The sequence below is a fragment of the Centropristis striata genome, chromosome 15 (genome assembly GCF_030273125.1).
Source record: "Centropristis striata isolate RG_2023a ecotype Rhode Island chromosome 15, C.striata_1.0, whole genome shotgun sequence".
Classification (NCBI taxonomy): domain Eukaryota; kingdom Metazoa; phylum Chordata; class Actinopteri; order Perciformes; family Serranidae; genus Centropristis; species Centropristis striata.
In genome coordinates, this window is record NC_081531.1 from 30,003,484 (window position 1) to 30,018,481 (window position 14,998).

Consider the following 14,998-nt stretch of genomic DNA (forward strand, 5'->3'; position numbering starts at 1 on the left):
ACTGTACAACATTACAATGAATTCTGTGTGGCGTGTCTGTCTTTGTCAGATCTGGTGTCTGGCCAACGAAACCCGCTTTCATGTCAACAAGTCTGTGGATGCAACCATCCGTTCAGTGGTAGTTGGGGGACTGCAGACTGGAGTGCAGTACCATGTGGAGGTGGCTGCAGGCACCAGTGCAGGGGTGGGGGTGAAGAGCAAACCCCAGCTCATCATCTTGGGTAATCCACTCTCACACACACCAAACCTGAAGTCAAATGAAATGACCTCATAATGGGGGACCTAGGTCTCCGTCGCGGACTGGGGGGGTCTGGAAAAATGATTTATCAATTTATCGCACTTGAAGAAAGAAGATTGCGCTTTACAACGCAGACGTCTACTGAGAAATCAATTGCGGTTCATTAAGTGTAGTGTCTGGTAACACTGTGCCAAGTACTGTTAGCCATATCAATAATCCTCTTCAATATGTGGGCAGCTGGCGCTAACAAAGTAGACAGTGTTTTTGTAGGAGCTTATCAGCCTATCACATCTTATCGAACAGCTAAAGCATGCCCAGAGTATATAAGCCCAGAATCAATATCGCAGCCCAGGCCAGATGCTCTTCATCTGTGACTTTTGACTGATATATAATAACACCCTTAACGCACAGAGAAAGGGAAACACAGGCCTGTGGACTGAAGCTTAATGATGGGGTGGGGTGTGGGGGGTTCCTGCTGGAGACTGTGAATCTAATTTCACAGCACAGTAGCTGCAACAGAAAATCAAACTCTGTCAGAGCTGCTCTGTCAATCTCGTGTCTTGCAGCTCAACTTGATAAGTGCACTGCTGAATTGATTTACTCTGCCTACATATTGGATGCACTGATGCTTTTTTTTTCTTTTGTTGTGTGTTTTTTTTTTTTTGTGCGTTTACCACAGTTGCCCCCTGTATCTTTTTTTTTATTTATGTTTTTTTTTATGTATGGTCTCATCTTTTAGCTGTTCCCTGTGGTCTCAGTGTCTTTAATATATGTTTATTTTATCTTTAAGTGCATCATTACACCTGAACAATGGATCTTTTTCTTGCACTATTTTTCTAAATTGAGTTTCCTGGTGAGTTAGCCAAAAAAAGGGACCCATACACACAATTAGACAAATAATACGGGTAATTAGTTGGTTTGTTTTTCATTCACATTGCCCTCTTTCATCATATTTTTTTCATATTTCAGGCATGAACAATAATGGAAATGGAATTGATTTCATGTTCATCCCAAATTATTTTCTTGCACTGCAACTACTGAAATATAAATATTTGTTCATTTCTCTCTTCTTCTTGTTTGTGTGGGGTGTGTGTTTGTGTGTGGTGACCACAGGTGCAGAACTGAGAGACGTAATGACGGGATCTGAAGGTAACAATAGCATCTCAGACGTGGTGAAGCAGCCGGCCTTCATCGCTGGTTTGGGAGGGGCCTGCTGGATTGTCCTCATGGGCTTCAGTGCCTGGCTGTACTGGAGGAGAAAAAAGAGGAAGGGACTCAGCAACTATGCAGGTAAAAAATCAATTTACATGGTTCTGCACCAACACAGAATCTCAAAGCATAGTAGGTTTCTCTCTCTCTCCGATGAAAGCTGATGTCATCACAGATGTGACTCCATTTGAGCTGGCTAAAATGCAGAACAAAGGAAATATATTCAGCACAGATGGAAATAGGCCCTATTTACTTTAATTCACTGTGCACTGATGTGCATCAACTGTGCTGAGTTCCATCAGCATCGCACCTCAACAGTCTAATACATTCATGCGAGATAAGTAATTTAACATCCCCTTCCATTATCTGACCATGGCTGGTGTTGTTTGCACATTAACACACGGCACGTCTAGGTTTACGTATGAAATATTCTCTTATCCATCCATGAGTCAAGCATATAGCTGTGTGCCATTATCATAATGTGTATTGCAGCTTCCATTGTAGTGACTTGGGGAGAGAGCAATGTGATTTCCTAATTCAGCAGGGATTTACATGATTGAGTGCTGCTTTTCTGATCCTGTCTCTCAAATAAATTGAGGAGTTTAATTCCAAAACTCCACATTTCCATTTTACAAAAAATGTATAATTGATACAGGAATTGTTAAGATAGAAAATATTATTTGATTTATTTGGCATGTTAAATATTTTCCCTTAAATTACAGTATAAGGAACTTTAATTATGTGTTGATTGTGTTGCCCCTGTGGACAAAAGAGGGGGTGTTTCCATGAGCACCACTGCCTTGTGTTGTATATCTTGATCTGGATAGTGCATTTATTTGTCTTGGAAGCAAGTAAACTTTGTTTTAGCCACCAAAATAAATTCAAATATTAATGTAAATCCACATATTGCAATTTATTTCATGAATAAAATAGACATATTACATACCTGTCTGGAAGAGGGCAGCCAATTCAGGATTGGTTTTGAATCCTTTAAAATCCTGCAGATATCTTCATCTGATTGTTTTGTTTTTCTCTTTTCTGATCCTGTCCATGTATCAGCCTTCTATTTTCTATGCTGTTTATCTTTTCACTGATGGTGTTGTCCACTTAAGTAGGTCATATGGAGGCATCAGTGTTGAATTGAAGTTATTTGTCATTACCAGGTTTTTTTTTTAAAAAAAACCCTTTTGTTGTTTTAAACACAAATAATTATAATTTGTCCTCATTTCAATATAAACCTCTTGTTCCTCTTTCTCTTTTTATAAAACCCTTCATGCTCCAGTTTGTATTTTGGAAGAAATAATAAACACAATGATGATTCAAAAGCCGCAGGGCAAAAAGGGTCAAATGTGTCACCTTCATTTGAACCTTATCCCTCGGGGCAATCAGTGTAATTGAGAAAATGCTGTAATGCAGTGGTTAGATGCATCAGCGCCCAGAGTTTCATCAAAATGTGACCAGTGCTGACAGACCATCAGTGATCCATGAACAAGTAAAGCAAAGATGAAAGGACTGCACCTGCTTTCCTGAATGTTTTGAACATGAGTATATGGCTGCATCTTTTTGATATTAGTATGTATGATTTATGACACTTTTTCTTCCCTTTGAATTGCAGTTCAGTCCTTCACCTTCACTCGTGCAGGTATGTCTTTACATCTTGAAATTCACAGTAATTTAGCTGCCTACATTCTGACAGCTGTAATGTATTAGTCATTCGAACCAGTGCTGTACATTTTTAGACAAAATAATTGCAGTCATTTTTTTTCTTGTCTTTCCTTTTTTTACAAGTTACATTCCAAAGAGACAGAGGCCTGATCAGAAATGGAAGGTAAGAATATAAAATTAACTTTAAAAAATCAAAGTAACCCTACAGAGAGAGCTTTCCCACTGACATTTCACTGCCACACAAAATAATGCTCAATCTGTCTTCTCAATGACAGGAGCCTATTGTAACATCTGTAATGAAGAATTATTTCGTGATGAATGCAATTTGCATACATGTTCCAATATTCCCGCTGCTTACTCATTTCAGTGTATAATGTGCACTGATGTACACTTGATGAAATCATTAATCACTCCTTTGAAGTGAGTGTTACCAATTAATGCAGGTGAGGGTTTTATTCACTGGCTCTCTGAGGTTGTTGGCAGAGCGGGAGGTCGTGGGAGAAAGGGAGAGGTGATAAATGTGCTGTTTGAAAAAGCTTGGCGTACAGTACACTGTGATGGGTTGCATGTGCTGCCGAAACTACAAAGTGCCGGACTTTGAGAGCTTACCTACCTTTATATCGCCGAATATCGCACAAGAGAATGGGCCGAATTTGCTTTTCAGAAAGTGAAAGACTGAAAGACTTTTTTTTTCCTCTCTGTTCCCTCTTTCCGTTTTGTCACACCTAAGCAAGCAGATAAGCCCAAAGCTAGGACAAATGCTGCAAATAATGGACTAAAAATAAACAGTTTCTTGTCTAACCCTTTTGTGTGCACGAGTGTTCCTCCACATTGTATACTCATGCATGTGTCACTGTGTTGGTGTTGGCACGTGTTTCCAACCAAATGTATGTAAATGTATGTATATGCTTGTGTATTCTAAAATGGAAATTATTGATGTAATTGTTTGAACACCTTTGAGCCATCACCAAGTCAGCTGTGAACAATTCCCTTGGCACTTGGCGAATCAGCCTCAGTGGAAAATTCAGTGTGTAGCTGCACATTAAGCAAACATATGCAAACAGGATGCACGAGGCATGTGAATGTTTTGCCTTTTTTTCAGCAGCTGATACGAAGTGGTAGTAAATTGTCTTTTTTTTCTCCCTGAATTTCTGCCCACAACTTTCCTACCTTGAAGTCAAAGCCTGTATTCATGACCGTTGTATTTCACTAAGACAAAATGACACGGTAGCTTTCCTAAACCACCTAATGGGCTTTTGCTGTCTCTGTTGCTATGGAGACGGTGCGCCAGTGTTGCCGATCTGCCAGAGGCTGTCCATGATTCTCAATTTAAAATGTAAATTTCTGTTGTGCTAAGGCTCTAAAGTGGATTTAGTGTGTATTTAGGCCTGCCTTGTTTCTCCGGGGAGAGTTAGGGGTGGTGGAGTTAAGGGGAGAAAGAAGTCTGATTTATAGACTTGCCATTTTATGTCTCTCTGTTGTTTATTGTCGCTTGTGCGCCGGGGCTGCTCCACAGGCGAGAATATGCTGAATGAGTTTTCACATCAATTTGTTGTTGATGCAGCAGGAAGAAAATGAACAATACTGTTATGTTGCAGGCTGGAGATTTAACTATGTTGCCGGTTCTCTGTCTTACCTCCTCTCCTTTTCTCTCCTCTCTTTGTCTCCCTCTGCAAACATCCTCTCACAGCCGTCCAGGGCTGTTGAAAGCGGGTGACCCAGGCCTCCCCTGGTTGGCTGACTCCTGGCCCTCAACAAGCCTCCCAGCTAACGGCAGCTTAGGGAGTCCGAAGGGCGGCAGCAACTTTGGCCGAGGAGGTAGGAAACATAAACAGGCTGGAGTGTTGGAAAATACAGTTTTAGCAATGCCTGGTCAGACAGTTTTGATGCTCATCCATTGGGAAGCACAGTGACAGGACATCACACTTAAGCATGCATACACAAACAAACACGCATGCAAATTAAAAGAGCCTTTGAGGGCAATACTTTACTAATTTGATTTGACAAGCCTGATATTTAAGTTTGTGGTGTTTGCATATACTTTTTGCCCATCTTTCTCTCTCTTTCCCTGCCGTTGTGCCTTTTTCAAGGTTTTATTTAGTTCAAGCACATGTGTTTATTGTGCATGTTCTCTCAGCTTATTGGAACCCTGGTGAGCTGCAGGCATTATATGTGCAAGACACTGGGGCTGAAGGTTAGCGCTGTTTGAATATCCCTCTTGTGAACACTCCACCGGGCTCCCACAGCGTGTTGCATGCTAATTGTGGCAGTAGATAATCACTTTCATTTATATCAAGTCCATTTGAGACCTGTATTTAACTAATACAGAGTGCCAGAGCAGCAGGGAGTGTTAATGACCTTAAAGATCGTTAACTTCATGTCAACTTATCTCTCCATGATCCCTTTTCCCCTTCCGTCCTCGCTCTGTCGTCCTCATCTTTTATCTCAGATGTTTTACCGTCAGCGGCAGTGGAGAAGACGGGCACCATGCTGTCTGATGGTGCCATCTACAGCAGTATTGACTTCATGGGGAAGGCAGGCTACAGCAGCCCAGCGCGGGGCAGTCAGCCCACCCCTTACGCCACCACTCAGATACTCCAGTCCAACAGTTTCCACGAGCTGGCTGTGGACAGGCCAGATCCCCGCTGGAAGGCTTCTCTGCAAGCCCAGCAGGAAATAGCAAACCTGGGCTACTCGCTAACTGACAGACGCCCTGGCACTGGTATGAGCCACAATGAAGATAAATTCTGTTCAATTCTGTTTTTCTTTTTCGTGGTGGGATGTTTGCACTCTTGTCTATGTATCTTGAGTCTCTGTGGACTGCAGCAGTGCCCAGTAAAAGCAGCATTTTGCAATAAAATGACAGGTAGAGTTTGTTTTTTTTCTCTGGGAAATTACTGCAAGGGAGTTGGTAAACTAAACTAGAGAGCAAAACAAAAAGGGGGAATTAAAATTACACATTCAATGAAAATGGACCCCTAGGATAATGTTCTTAATTACATTTCTGTCTTCATCACAATTCTACCCCGGGAGCTCATCTAGCCCAGAAATGTCACCCAATCATGACGCATTTCTTTGGGTTAACTTGATTAGTGATGGCGGAAAATCCCTCAGTGTTCTGACTTATTTATTCAGTGTATATACATTTAGTAAAGTACTTTTGTAGCTTTGCACAATAGCCTGTGTGCTCAGCTAAATGTCAGGCTTAGCGGAGATAAAGTAGCGCAAGGAAGGAAGCTGTATGCAGGCAACTTAAAGTGGTTCGCCGCAGGTTTTGGTGCCTCTTTAAGAAATGTCAACATTTAGAAAAAAGTCTTAATGTGCTGTCAGCACACAAAAAGGAGAAATAATGAACACTGGGTGGGAGACAGATTTGAAAAAGTCGAGATAGCAGAGAATGATAGAAGATAGCTTTCAAGGCTGTGCTGTATGTGTGAATTCAGTGTGAAATATGTGTGCGTAAAGGATTTTTTTTGCATTGTGTGAGGAAGACTAAACTTCTTTCCATCTTTACCTCCCCAGCAGGTGCAAAGGTTGGGAAGAAAAAGAAGGTGAAGGGTGGAACAAAGGCCTCTAAATCAAATGGGACGTGCTGGGCTAACATGCCCCTGCCTCCACCACCCATGCACCCTCTCCCTGGTACCGAGGTTGACCTTGAGCGTTACCCCCAGGAAAACCACGGAGGAGGGTAAGACACATTCATATCTCATCAATCTCTGCCCTGAAACGGATGCGCACAAACGCACAAACACAAAAACACATGTCGACAGAAGAAACGCATGCAACAGAGGTCACAATATCCTGCACCTGTGCCCAGTTTGTGTGTGTGTGTGTGTGTGTGTGTGTGTGTGTGTGTGTGTGTGTGTGTGTGTGTGTGAGTGTTTCCCATAACAGAGCTTGGACAAGAGCTTTTTATAGTTCACATGATGCTAAAATAGAGGTCTAGCTGTCTGTTTTCCTAATATAAAAAACACCCCGAAATAATCTATATCAGTGTTACTAAATTTAAAATATTTTCACTGCTTTACCTTACTGACAGCCCGTTTTAGTTTATGCCGGGGCAACTAAAGCCGTTATCTAGGCTTTCTTCCAAATCACAAGACTGCTTTGACAAAAACAGTTATTTTACCTTGCAGAACATGGGATTGCTGGTCTACCACTGCCTGGGTCTGTTATTTTGCTTGTGTTATTGGGTCACTTTGGTGTTTTAAAGGGTTAGGTTGGATTCACCAAAGTCACGTTATAAAACTCGACAATTGAGACAGCAGTAGTAAGCAGTAGACCAGCAATTCCCATGTTCTGCAAGGTAAAATTACTGTTTTTGTGAAAGGAGTCTGGTGGCTTTGAAGAGTGCACAGATTTACAATCAATTCAATCTTTACAGATTTCCTATCTTTCAATAACATGCAATCAGCTGTTCAGCAAAGTCGATGTGATGAGTATGCACTAAGTTGTATATAGTATATTATTACTATTATTATTATTGTATATTTGTATATTGTTAATATGTCTTTTCTTAGATTGTTTATTTTTTATCTTTATCTTAATTGTGTGAAACTTTGCGGCTGTAACAAAGAAATTTCCCCACTGTGGGATTAATAAAGTCAAATCTATCTATCTATCTAATACATAAAACATTTTGTCCACATGCCAGATATGACAGCAACAGTTGGGCCCCACCCATGTCTGTCCAGACCTACCGCCACCAGAATTTGGACAACGAGGTTGAGGAGGAGAGAGGTCCCACTCCTCCCCTGAGAGGAAGATCCTCCTCGCCAGCAGCAGCTTCCTTTAGCCAGCCCTCATCTTCCTCTCTTAGCTCTGCCCACCATGAGGAAATGCAATCCATTTTGCAGGCTCACTTGGATGAGCTGACCAGAGCTTACCAATACGAGGTGGCCAAACAGGCATGGTGAGGATCTTTTAAATCTCCAGTTAACTACATTCTGAGACCACCTTGCTTCTTTAAAAAATGTTTTTTAAAAGTGTGACTGTTATATCATGTGAAAGCTTTATACTGTGTGCAGGCATCGTAATTTCGTTCAAATACATTTCCTTTGCACAGTAAGAGAGATACCTGTAATTTTATTCATTTTATTCTGTTGATAGTTGGGTTTTGCATATCAATGGCCGATGTTTCAGCGTCTTATAATACTGGTATTTACATGTGTCAGCCCAAACCTGCGGTCCCTGCTTCATGCGAGCGATAAACACAGCTCTTCATTGATTGCACCTTTGATGGAGCATTGGAAAACTTGACAAGTCAGAGGCGACACGTGTTGGAGGGTAATGACTGGGTTTAGTCTAACATGCTGTTCTGACATCAGTAAATAGAGTTGCTAATTATGCATGCATCTCCTCTATGGCGGGATGTGAGCCATCATGGAGGACAGCTGTGGGGGAGATAACAGGCATGTTGGTGACAGCCCTGCCCATCCAGATATCCTTTATCCAGCCCAATTACAACCGCATTGTGTTAGCACAACACACACCAGCGCTGAGAAAGTAATCAGTGAAATCACTGCAGGCATTCATAGTCTCTGCACATTGCATCTCTACCTTTCTGAATATGCACTGATTCTGCATTCTCAAACTTGATTTGCAGTATTTATGCTCATTATCTGACCTTAATTGCTTTTTTAAATTTGTATTTTGTTCATTAATGTACAGTATTTCCCCACAATTCATTAGGCACATGAAGGGCAGTCCAAACGTGTCCACCACCCCTATCCCCCCATTGGACTTCATGTCCAGTACACTAGGCTCTGATCTGGGAACAACTCTCCTTTCTGAAGAAGACGAGGATGTGGAGGAGGAAGAAAGATATGCTGTGGTGTCAAAGAATTTGTGTGGCTTTGAATACACTCCTGGTCACAGTGTGGATAACCTTGAGGGCTCAGGTATGTTTTGCATCTAGTCAAAAACAAATTTGATTGAAGCCATTGCTTTTAAATAAAATGACCACCTGGGAATAAAGTTTAAAAGGCAGGCTCACCACTGACTGGCTCTGTCACCACATCATTTTCATTGCTGCATAGAATATGATGAAACCTTGAGAAATATGGCCAATGCAGCTGTATTAGACAGAGATGGATGAATAAAATTGTTCATAGACAACACGATAAGACAAACATACCAGATACAGGCATATGAAAACAATGTTTATTAATATAAACCAATATATACAGTTTATATACATTTTATGTATCATTATTATTAATCATCTGAAGTCTTGGGCTATTATGTGATTTTTTAAAAAAAATTTTTTTTTTTTGTTTTTTTTTACAATGTCATGTTGGTATCACTTTTTTCAGCTCAACCTCACCTATATGTCCTGATAATTCATTTTTAACTTTGACTTACTTGATCAAAATTTTCAGCCCAAAAGAAACAAAGGAGAACATAAAATCTGATCTTGAAAATTATATTTCACACTCAGAAATGTACATGTTGCAAATATAACATATAACAGGCAAAATGAGGACAATCTCTAGTTCTATATTTTTATACTAAATATATTTGACATTATCTCGGTTTTAATTGGCTGAATATCATCCAAAAAAAATCTGGTATGGAGTTTCAAGCCAGAACTTTAGAGGGCAGCTGACGGCAAGACTCAATGTTGCTTCATTTTTATGTCTTCACGTCATGAGGAAGTTAATGTGCGGGTGATTTCATGGACTCCAGAGGGTTAAAGGGGCACTACAGTAAAGAACATGGCTGTCTATCCAAAGAAAGTGTTCAATCTATCAACTGCAGACACAGAATATTCAGATTTGCATGGTTGGATTATGAGACAATGGACCCCTGTGCAAAGATTGGACATATAGATCCCTTTTCATGGTATATTTGTTTATCCTTATTTCTAACAAATGGAGCAGAAATTCAAAACATACAGTCATGGAAAAAAATTATTAGAGCACCTTTGTTTTCTTCAATTTCTTGTTCATTTTAACGACTGTCAAGACTAAGGTACATTTTTTTGGACAAACATGATGATAACAACAAAAATAGCTCATCAGAGTTCAATTTAAGAGCTGATATCAAGCCATTTCCCATGGTTTTCTTGATAATAACCAAAAGCAGTATCAAGAAAACCATGGAAAATATCTAGATATCAGAAATTGTCCAAACATGTACCTTTTGTTGTACCAGGCATTAAAAGGAACAAGAAATTGCAGAAAACAATGGTCTAATAATTTTTTCCATGACTGCATGTTCAGAAACACAGATGGAGCAGTGTATCTAAATAAGTCTATATATACGTATATGAAAATGTGTTAGTATTCAGATGTATAGTAGTTGTGGACAGATTATATTAAAAGTGCAGACACATTGCTTTTATTCCTCCTATATGAAGCAGAGGAGGCTGCAGCCACTTGTGCCAAGAAATTATATTAATATTATATGATTTTGCAGTACAGGATTTAACTCCCATGACAATGTCCAGTGCCAGTGCAGGAAGAAGTGATGTAGCAAGGGAAATGTGTGTGTGGAGCTCAGGGTTGTGCATGAAATTGTGTCTGACCAACAGTGTCTGCCTTTTTTTAACCCTGAACACATAAGCTTTCCTAACAAAACCTTTCAGTTGTCATGGATAGATATTCCAGGATTAAAATAATGAGAAAAAAACATGGCATTGGATGTTCAAAACCGTCATCTTTTAACATAATCCAGGGTTTCACACAAGCGTCCAATATCAATGTTCTTGTCTGCCAATTGGGTTTGGACCACTGAGGCAGCAAACACTATAGTCTGTTGGCTGGCTTAACTATCACCTACGGACACACTGCATAGAACAAAGACCAAAACGCACAATAGCCCATTTAATCACATGCATACAAGCTCCCCAACACACTGGTTTAGTAGTTGTCTTTTAGGACATTTCACAGTAGATCAGGGACATGTTTATGTAGCCAACAGGGACAGTGGTGGACTCGAAGGTCGTGTAGAAACCGTAGCTGGTGTAAAGTAAAAAGTTTTCATAGCCTTAAAAATATTCAAATATCCTAGTCTAAATCATAGATTGCCTTTTTCACTGTAAGTATTCTCTGTCAAAGAGATATTCAGACAGTCTGTGAAAAGTTACTTGAAGCGATTCTTCCATTGACATCAAAAGCATAACATAGAATATTTTAAAAACTTAGGTAGTGCTCTGCTGGAAAGCCACATGTCTTAAGATTTAGAATTTGATGCATTTATAAATAGGGTTCTGTTTGAAGGTGTTTCTTTAGAGAGAAACTTGAAGGCTTCTCCCACCGGGACAGAACTGTACCATTTTTAGACTCCATTGTTTGATAGGTTAAGAGATTGACTTGTGCATTGAGAATATGTTTTCTCAACACTTATAATAAGCCCTTGCCAGGTCAGTGCAACTAAAAATATTAACAAATATTAGCAATGCAAACATTTTATCCTGTCATGTTTGGCTGTCACATATTGTAAGTCATCATATTAGAAGTTCTATCAGGCAGATTGAGAAAATATTTTCAGACCAGTGAAAGAAACCACGAACAAAGCCAGTGTGGTGGTAGTATTTCCACAGGGAGTCTATATTTGCAGTTGTGCATAAATTCTTTAACTGGCATGTCGGTAATACATATTTTATGTCTGATTTAAATAAAACTTTCAAACACTATTCTAGGTTTTAAACTTCGTACAGCGGGTTGCTTATATAGGCCGTCTGGTTAAAGTAATTATATCCTCTAAGAATGTATACTAAGTCTTATGAAGGAGTGATGGAAACAGTTTGCTTATCTTCCTTCCTAAATTAAGTTTCACATATTGACTGTTCACTAGGTGCTTGTATGTGTACCTTAATATAAAGTGTTACTCTGATTTATTTGAGAAATCTTTATTTTAATCTTTATCTCTGCAGGAAAAAGCTCGCAGCAGTGTCGTTCAGACAGCTCTGGCTCAGCAGACCATGGTGCACAGAGCTCACATAGCCTTGGCCACAAGAGGGCGCCACTATCTGGCCTCAAACCACAGACAGGCAAGGTCGGGACTCTGCCCAGACGGAGAGACACCAACACAGACGGTAAGTTAAGTCTTTTACACTCTGAGCCATTATTTGCCAAATAATCCTCTATCATAGTAAATTCAAAGAGGAGTGGCTCTATCATGATGTCTCATTTGTATCCAAAATACCCTCATCTACCATCCACTCCACAGCCCACACACCGGCCATGAAGTCCCTGCACAGCGTGGGTTCCCGCATGAACAGCTCGTGGGCAGCTGCGGCCTCAGACCCCTCTGAGGAGTGCATGGTGACCGTGTCGACGTTGGAGCGGCAGCATATGGCTTCCTGGAGCGGCACAACAACATCCAACAGGGCCACCCTGAGTAGGGGTTCTCACAAGAGACCTGGCACAGATCCCTCCCACAACGGGCATCCTTCCACAAACAGCACAGAGAAAAGGGAACACTGTAGGTGTTAATCCTCATGAGGACCTATTTGTGTGCACATTACACAGAATGGATTTCATCTAAGCAAGTTAATATCACCTATATCTGCAGAGAGAAGTGGCACGAAGGTTTACCGAAACTTTCTTGACATTTTACTACTCCATTTGATTGTTTTATTTTGATTTACTCCGATTGGGGAAGAATAACAGAGAAGCCGTGCAATTTGATAATTATAGAGCACATAATAAATTGTAAATTGTGGCTGTCACTTCTTTAACAATTTGTGAAGAAAGACAAGGCAACTCAGATTTGCCTTTTCTAGTCGGTGGTGACAGCATCACAATACAGTTATACAATGTATACTTCTCAATAGAGATACATGCAATGAACAAAAGTGTAGATTAGAACATTGCAGCTCAGCAATAACGAGACAACAGTGGGGAAATGATTTGATTAGATAAGAGGTAATACTGTGTAAGATCTCAAAGTCAAATGATGATATAATGCATATAAGCATTGTTATAGTGTTATTAGCACTTTTAACCTCCAAGAAATTCCATGTGATTTTGAAGGAATTATTCTGACAGCAGCCTTTCTTTCATATTGTGAAAACATCAACTCCATTATTATCAATGTATTACCCCATAATGTTATCATATTAACTTTATATTATCAAAATATTCTACAGATTAAAATCATCTTATTGTTATCAGGTTACCAGAGAATTATTATATGATTAATAGCTTTAATTAATCAGTTGCGTCTTTAAATGTATTTCCTCATCATAACCCTTTGTTTTTGGCGATCTATCACCACGTAACATACATTTCAGTACCATATTACCCAGATATGCCCAATGTTAATACCAAGCTATTACTTGTTTATTACTTGTAATATATGTATTAATGAGCACAAGGGAGTCCTTATTAATAATAATAAAATCAAGTGCTTATGATTTATGCTCCGCCACTTTCAAAAGGAAGGAAAGTTGTAGAAGCCAACCATTTTTTTTAGCTTGCATCCTACATTTTTTCTCCAGGTAGGAGATAAATAATAATAAAAACAATAAGTCAACTTATTGAGTTCAGTGAATTTAATTTCAATTTCAGTGAAAATATTCGTCTGAAAAAATCACATCTATTACATTAAATCAGATTTTGCCAGTAAATAGCAATATTAACCTACTACCAAGAATAGCTCATTTATGTGTAGGGGTATTTTAGTATGATTACAACTTTAAATATTGTGGTTATTGCTCATTTTATGACATGATTGATGAAAATCAGGTTGTAGCTAGCTGTCTACCTAACTGTTGGGATAGATGTGCCGTTTCTCTTGAACATGTTCCTCTGGTGACTTATTGACGCAGACTTTATTCTCTACATTGTATTTCAACGTTATTTTCTACATTTAGACTTTATTCTCGTCATTTCGACTTTTTTCTCAAAATTGTATTTCAACTTTATTCTCCACACTCCGACTTTATTCTTGTCATTTCAACTTTTTTCTTGAACTGCATAATAATAATAATAAAAAATCTTCCTCTCATTATTTTTTTCTCCTACCTTGCCCCAATCCTCTTCCATAACATCCTGAGGTTAGGGAATGCAGATGCTGATATTGAGACGTATTTCTTCTATTCAGTGTCACTGGGATTTAACATTGTTGTTTTCATTGTGCCTTTCTTCCAGAGTCTTTGTGAAGCATCATTCCCCGCAGTTGCTGCCTGTCCCAGGACACCTTGTTTGTAAGCGCTATGAGATTTTCTCTCTGCGAGTGACACAGAATGATGTTTGGAAGACAGAGAGGAGACAGAATGAAGACAAAGGAACAGAGTGCGAGATAAAATGCAGAGCTGTAAATGTCATGTACAGACACAGACACAGACACCAGTCTCACAGTGTTATTTTCATCCCCTTCTTCAAAAGAGTAAGCAGTAAGTTATATGTCCGCTTCTTTTTTCTGTCACATGGTGTACAAAGATTCACACAGTGGAGATGAAGAAGAAAAATCACAACAAAATGACTAAAGGACTTGCATAATTTGTAAATATATTTTTTAATGTTTTTCTCTTCCTTTTGCTTTGCTATGCAAGCCAAACCCAATGTTGTCTCTTTTGTGATTTATTACTGTGAATGATTTTTCATTAATGCTCAAACTGTTAGCTTATTTTGATGAAGCTACTGTATCGTTGTAATTTGCACAGAGCGTTTTGGTGAAAATAAGCACAAACCCATTGTCAGCTGAGCTGAGGAGGAGAATCATAATGGCAAAGAGGGATGTCTATGTTAAACAGAACCTAAACAGAAGATATATACTTGGCTGTGCTATAATTGTTTTGAGAAACACTCGTATATTGAGAGTCAGAAGGAAAAAAACACAGGTTAATATGCCAATATAACAAACTGTGTTTCACACTACTTGCTGGGAATCCTTTTATGCATTATACTAACAATGATTTTCAGCAAATGGTTACCA

At 39.4% G+C, this 14,998-nt stretch overlaps 1 protein-coding gene across 1 annotated transcript in view; it reads left to right on the plus strand.

The window, feature by feature from the left end:
- Positions 1-14,767, plus strand: part of LOC131986685 (roundabout homolog 2-like) — an 86,900-nt gene extending 72,133 nt beyond the window's left edge. The window contains exons 16-27 of the mRNA XM_059351754.1: positions 50-221; positions 1,352-1,528; positions 3,063-3,089; positions 3,236-3,275; positions 4,803-4,930; positions 5,562-5,834; positions 6,635-6,800; positions 7,767-8,024; positions 8,804-9,012; positions 11,991-12,152; positions 12,287-12,541; positions 14,212-14,767. Of these exons, the coding sequence (XP_059207737.1) occupies positions 50-221; positions 1,352-1,528; positions 3,063-3,089; positions 3,236-3,275; positions 4,803-4,930; positions 5,562-5,834; positions 6,635-6,800; positions 7,767-8,024; positions 8,804-9,012; positions 11,991-12,152; positions 12,287-12,541; positions 14,212-14,213 (1,869 nt within the window). The 3' untranslated portion in view covers positions 14,214-14,767. The remainder of the gene's footprint in view (positions 1-49; positions 222-1,351; positions 1,529-3,062; positions 3,090-3,235; positions 3,276-4,802; positions 4,931-5,561; positions 5,835-6,634; positions 6,801-7,766; positions 8,025-8,803; positions 9,013-11,990; positions 12,153-12,286; positions 12,542-14,211) is intronic.
- The last annotated feature ends 231 nt before the right edge of the window (positions 14,768-14,998 follow it).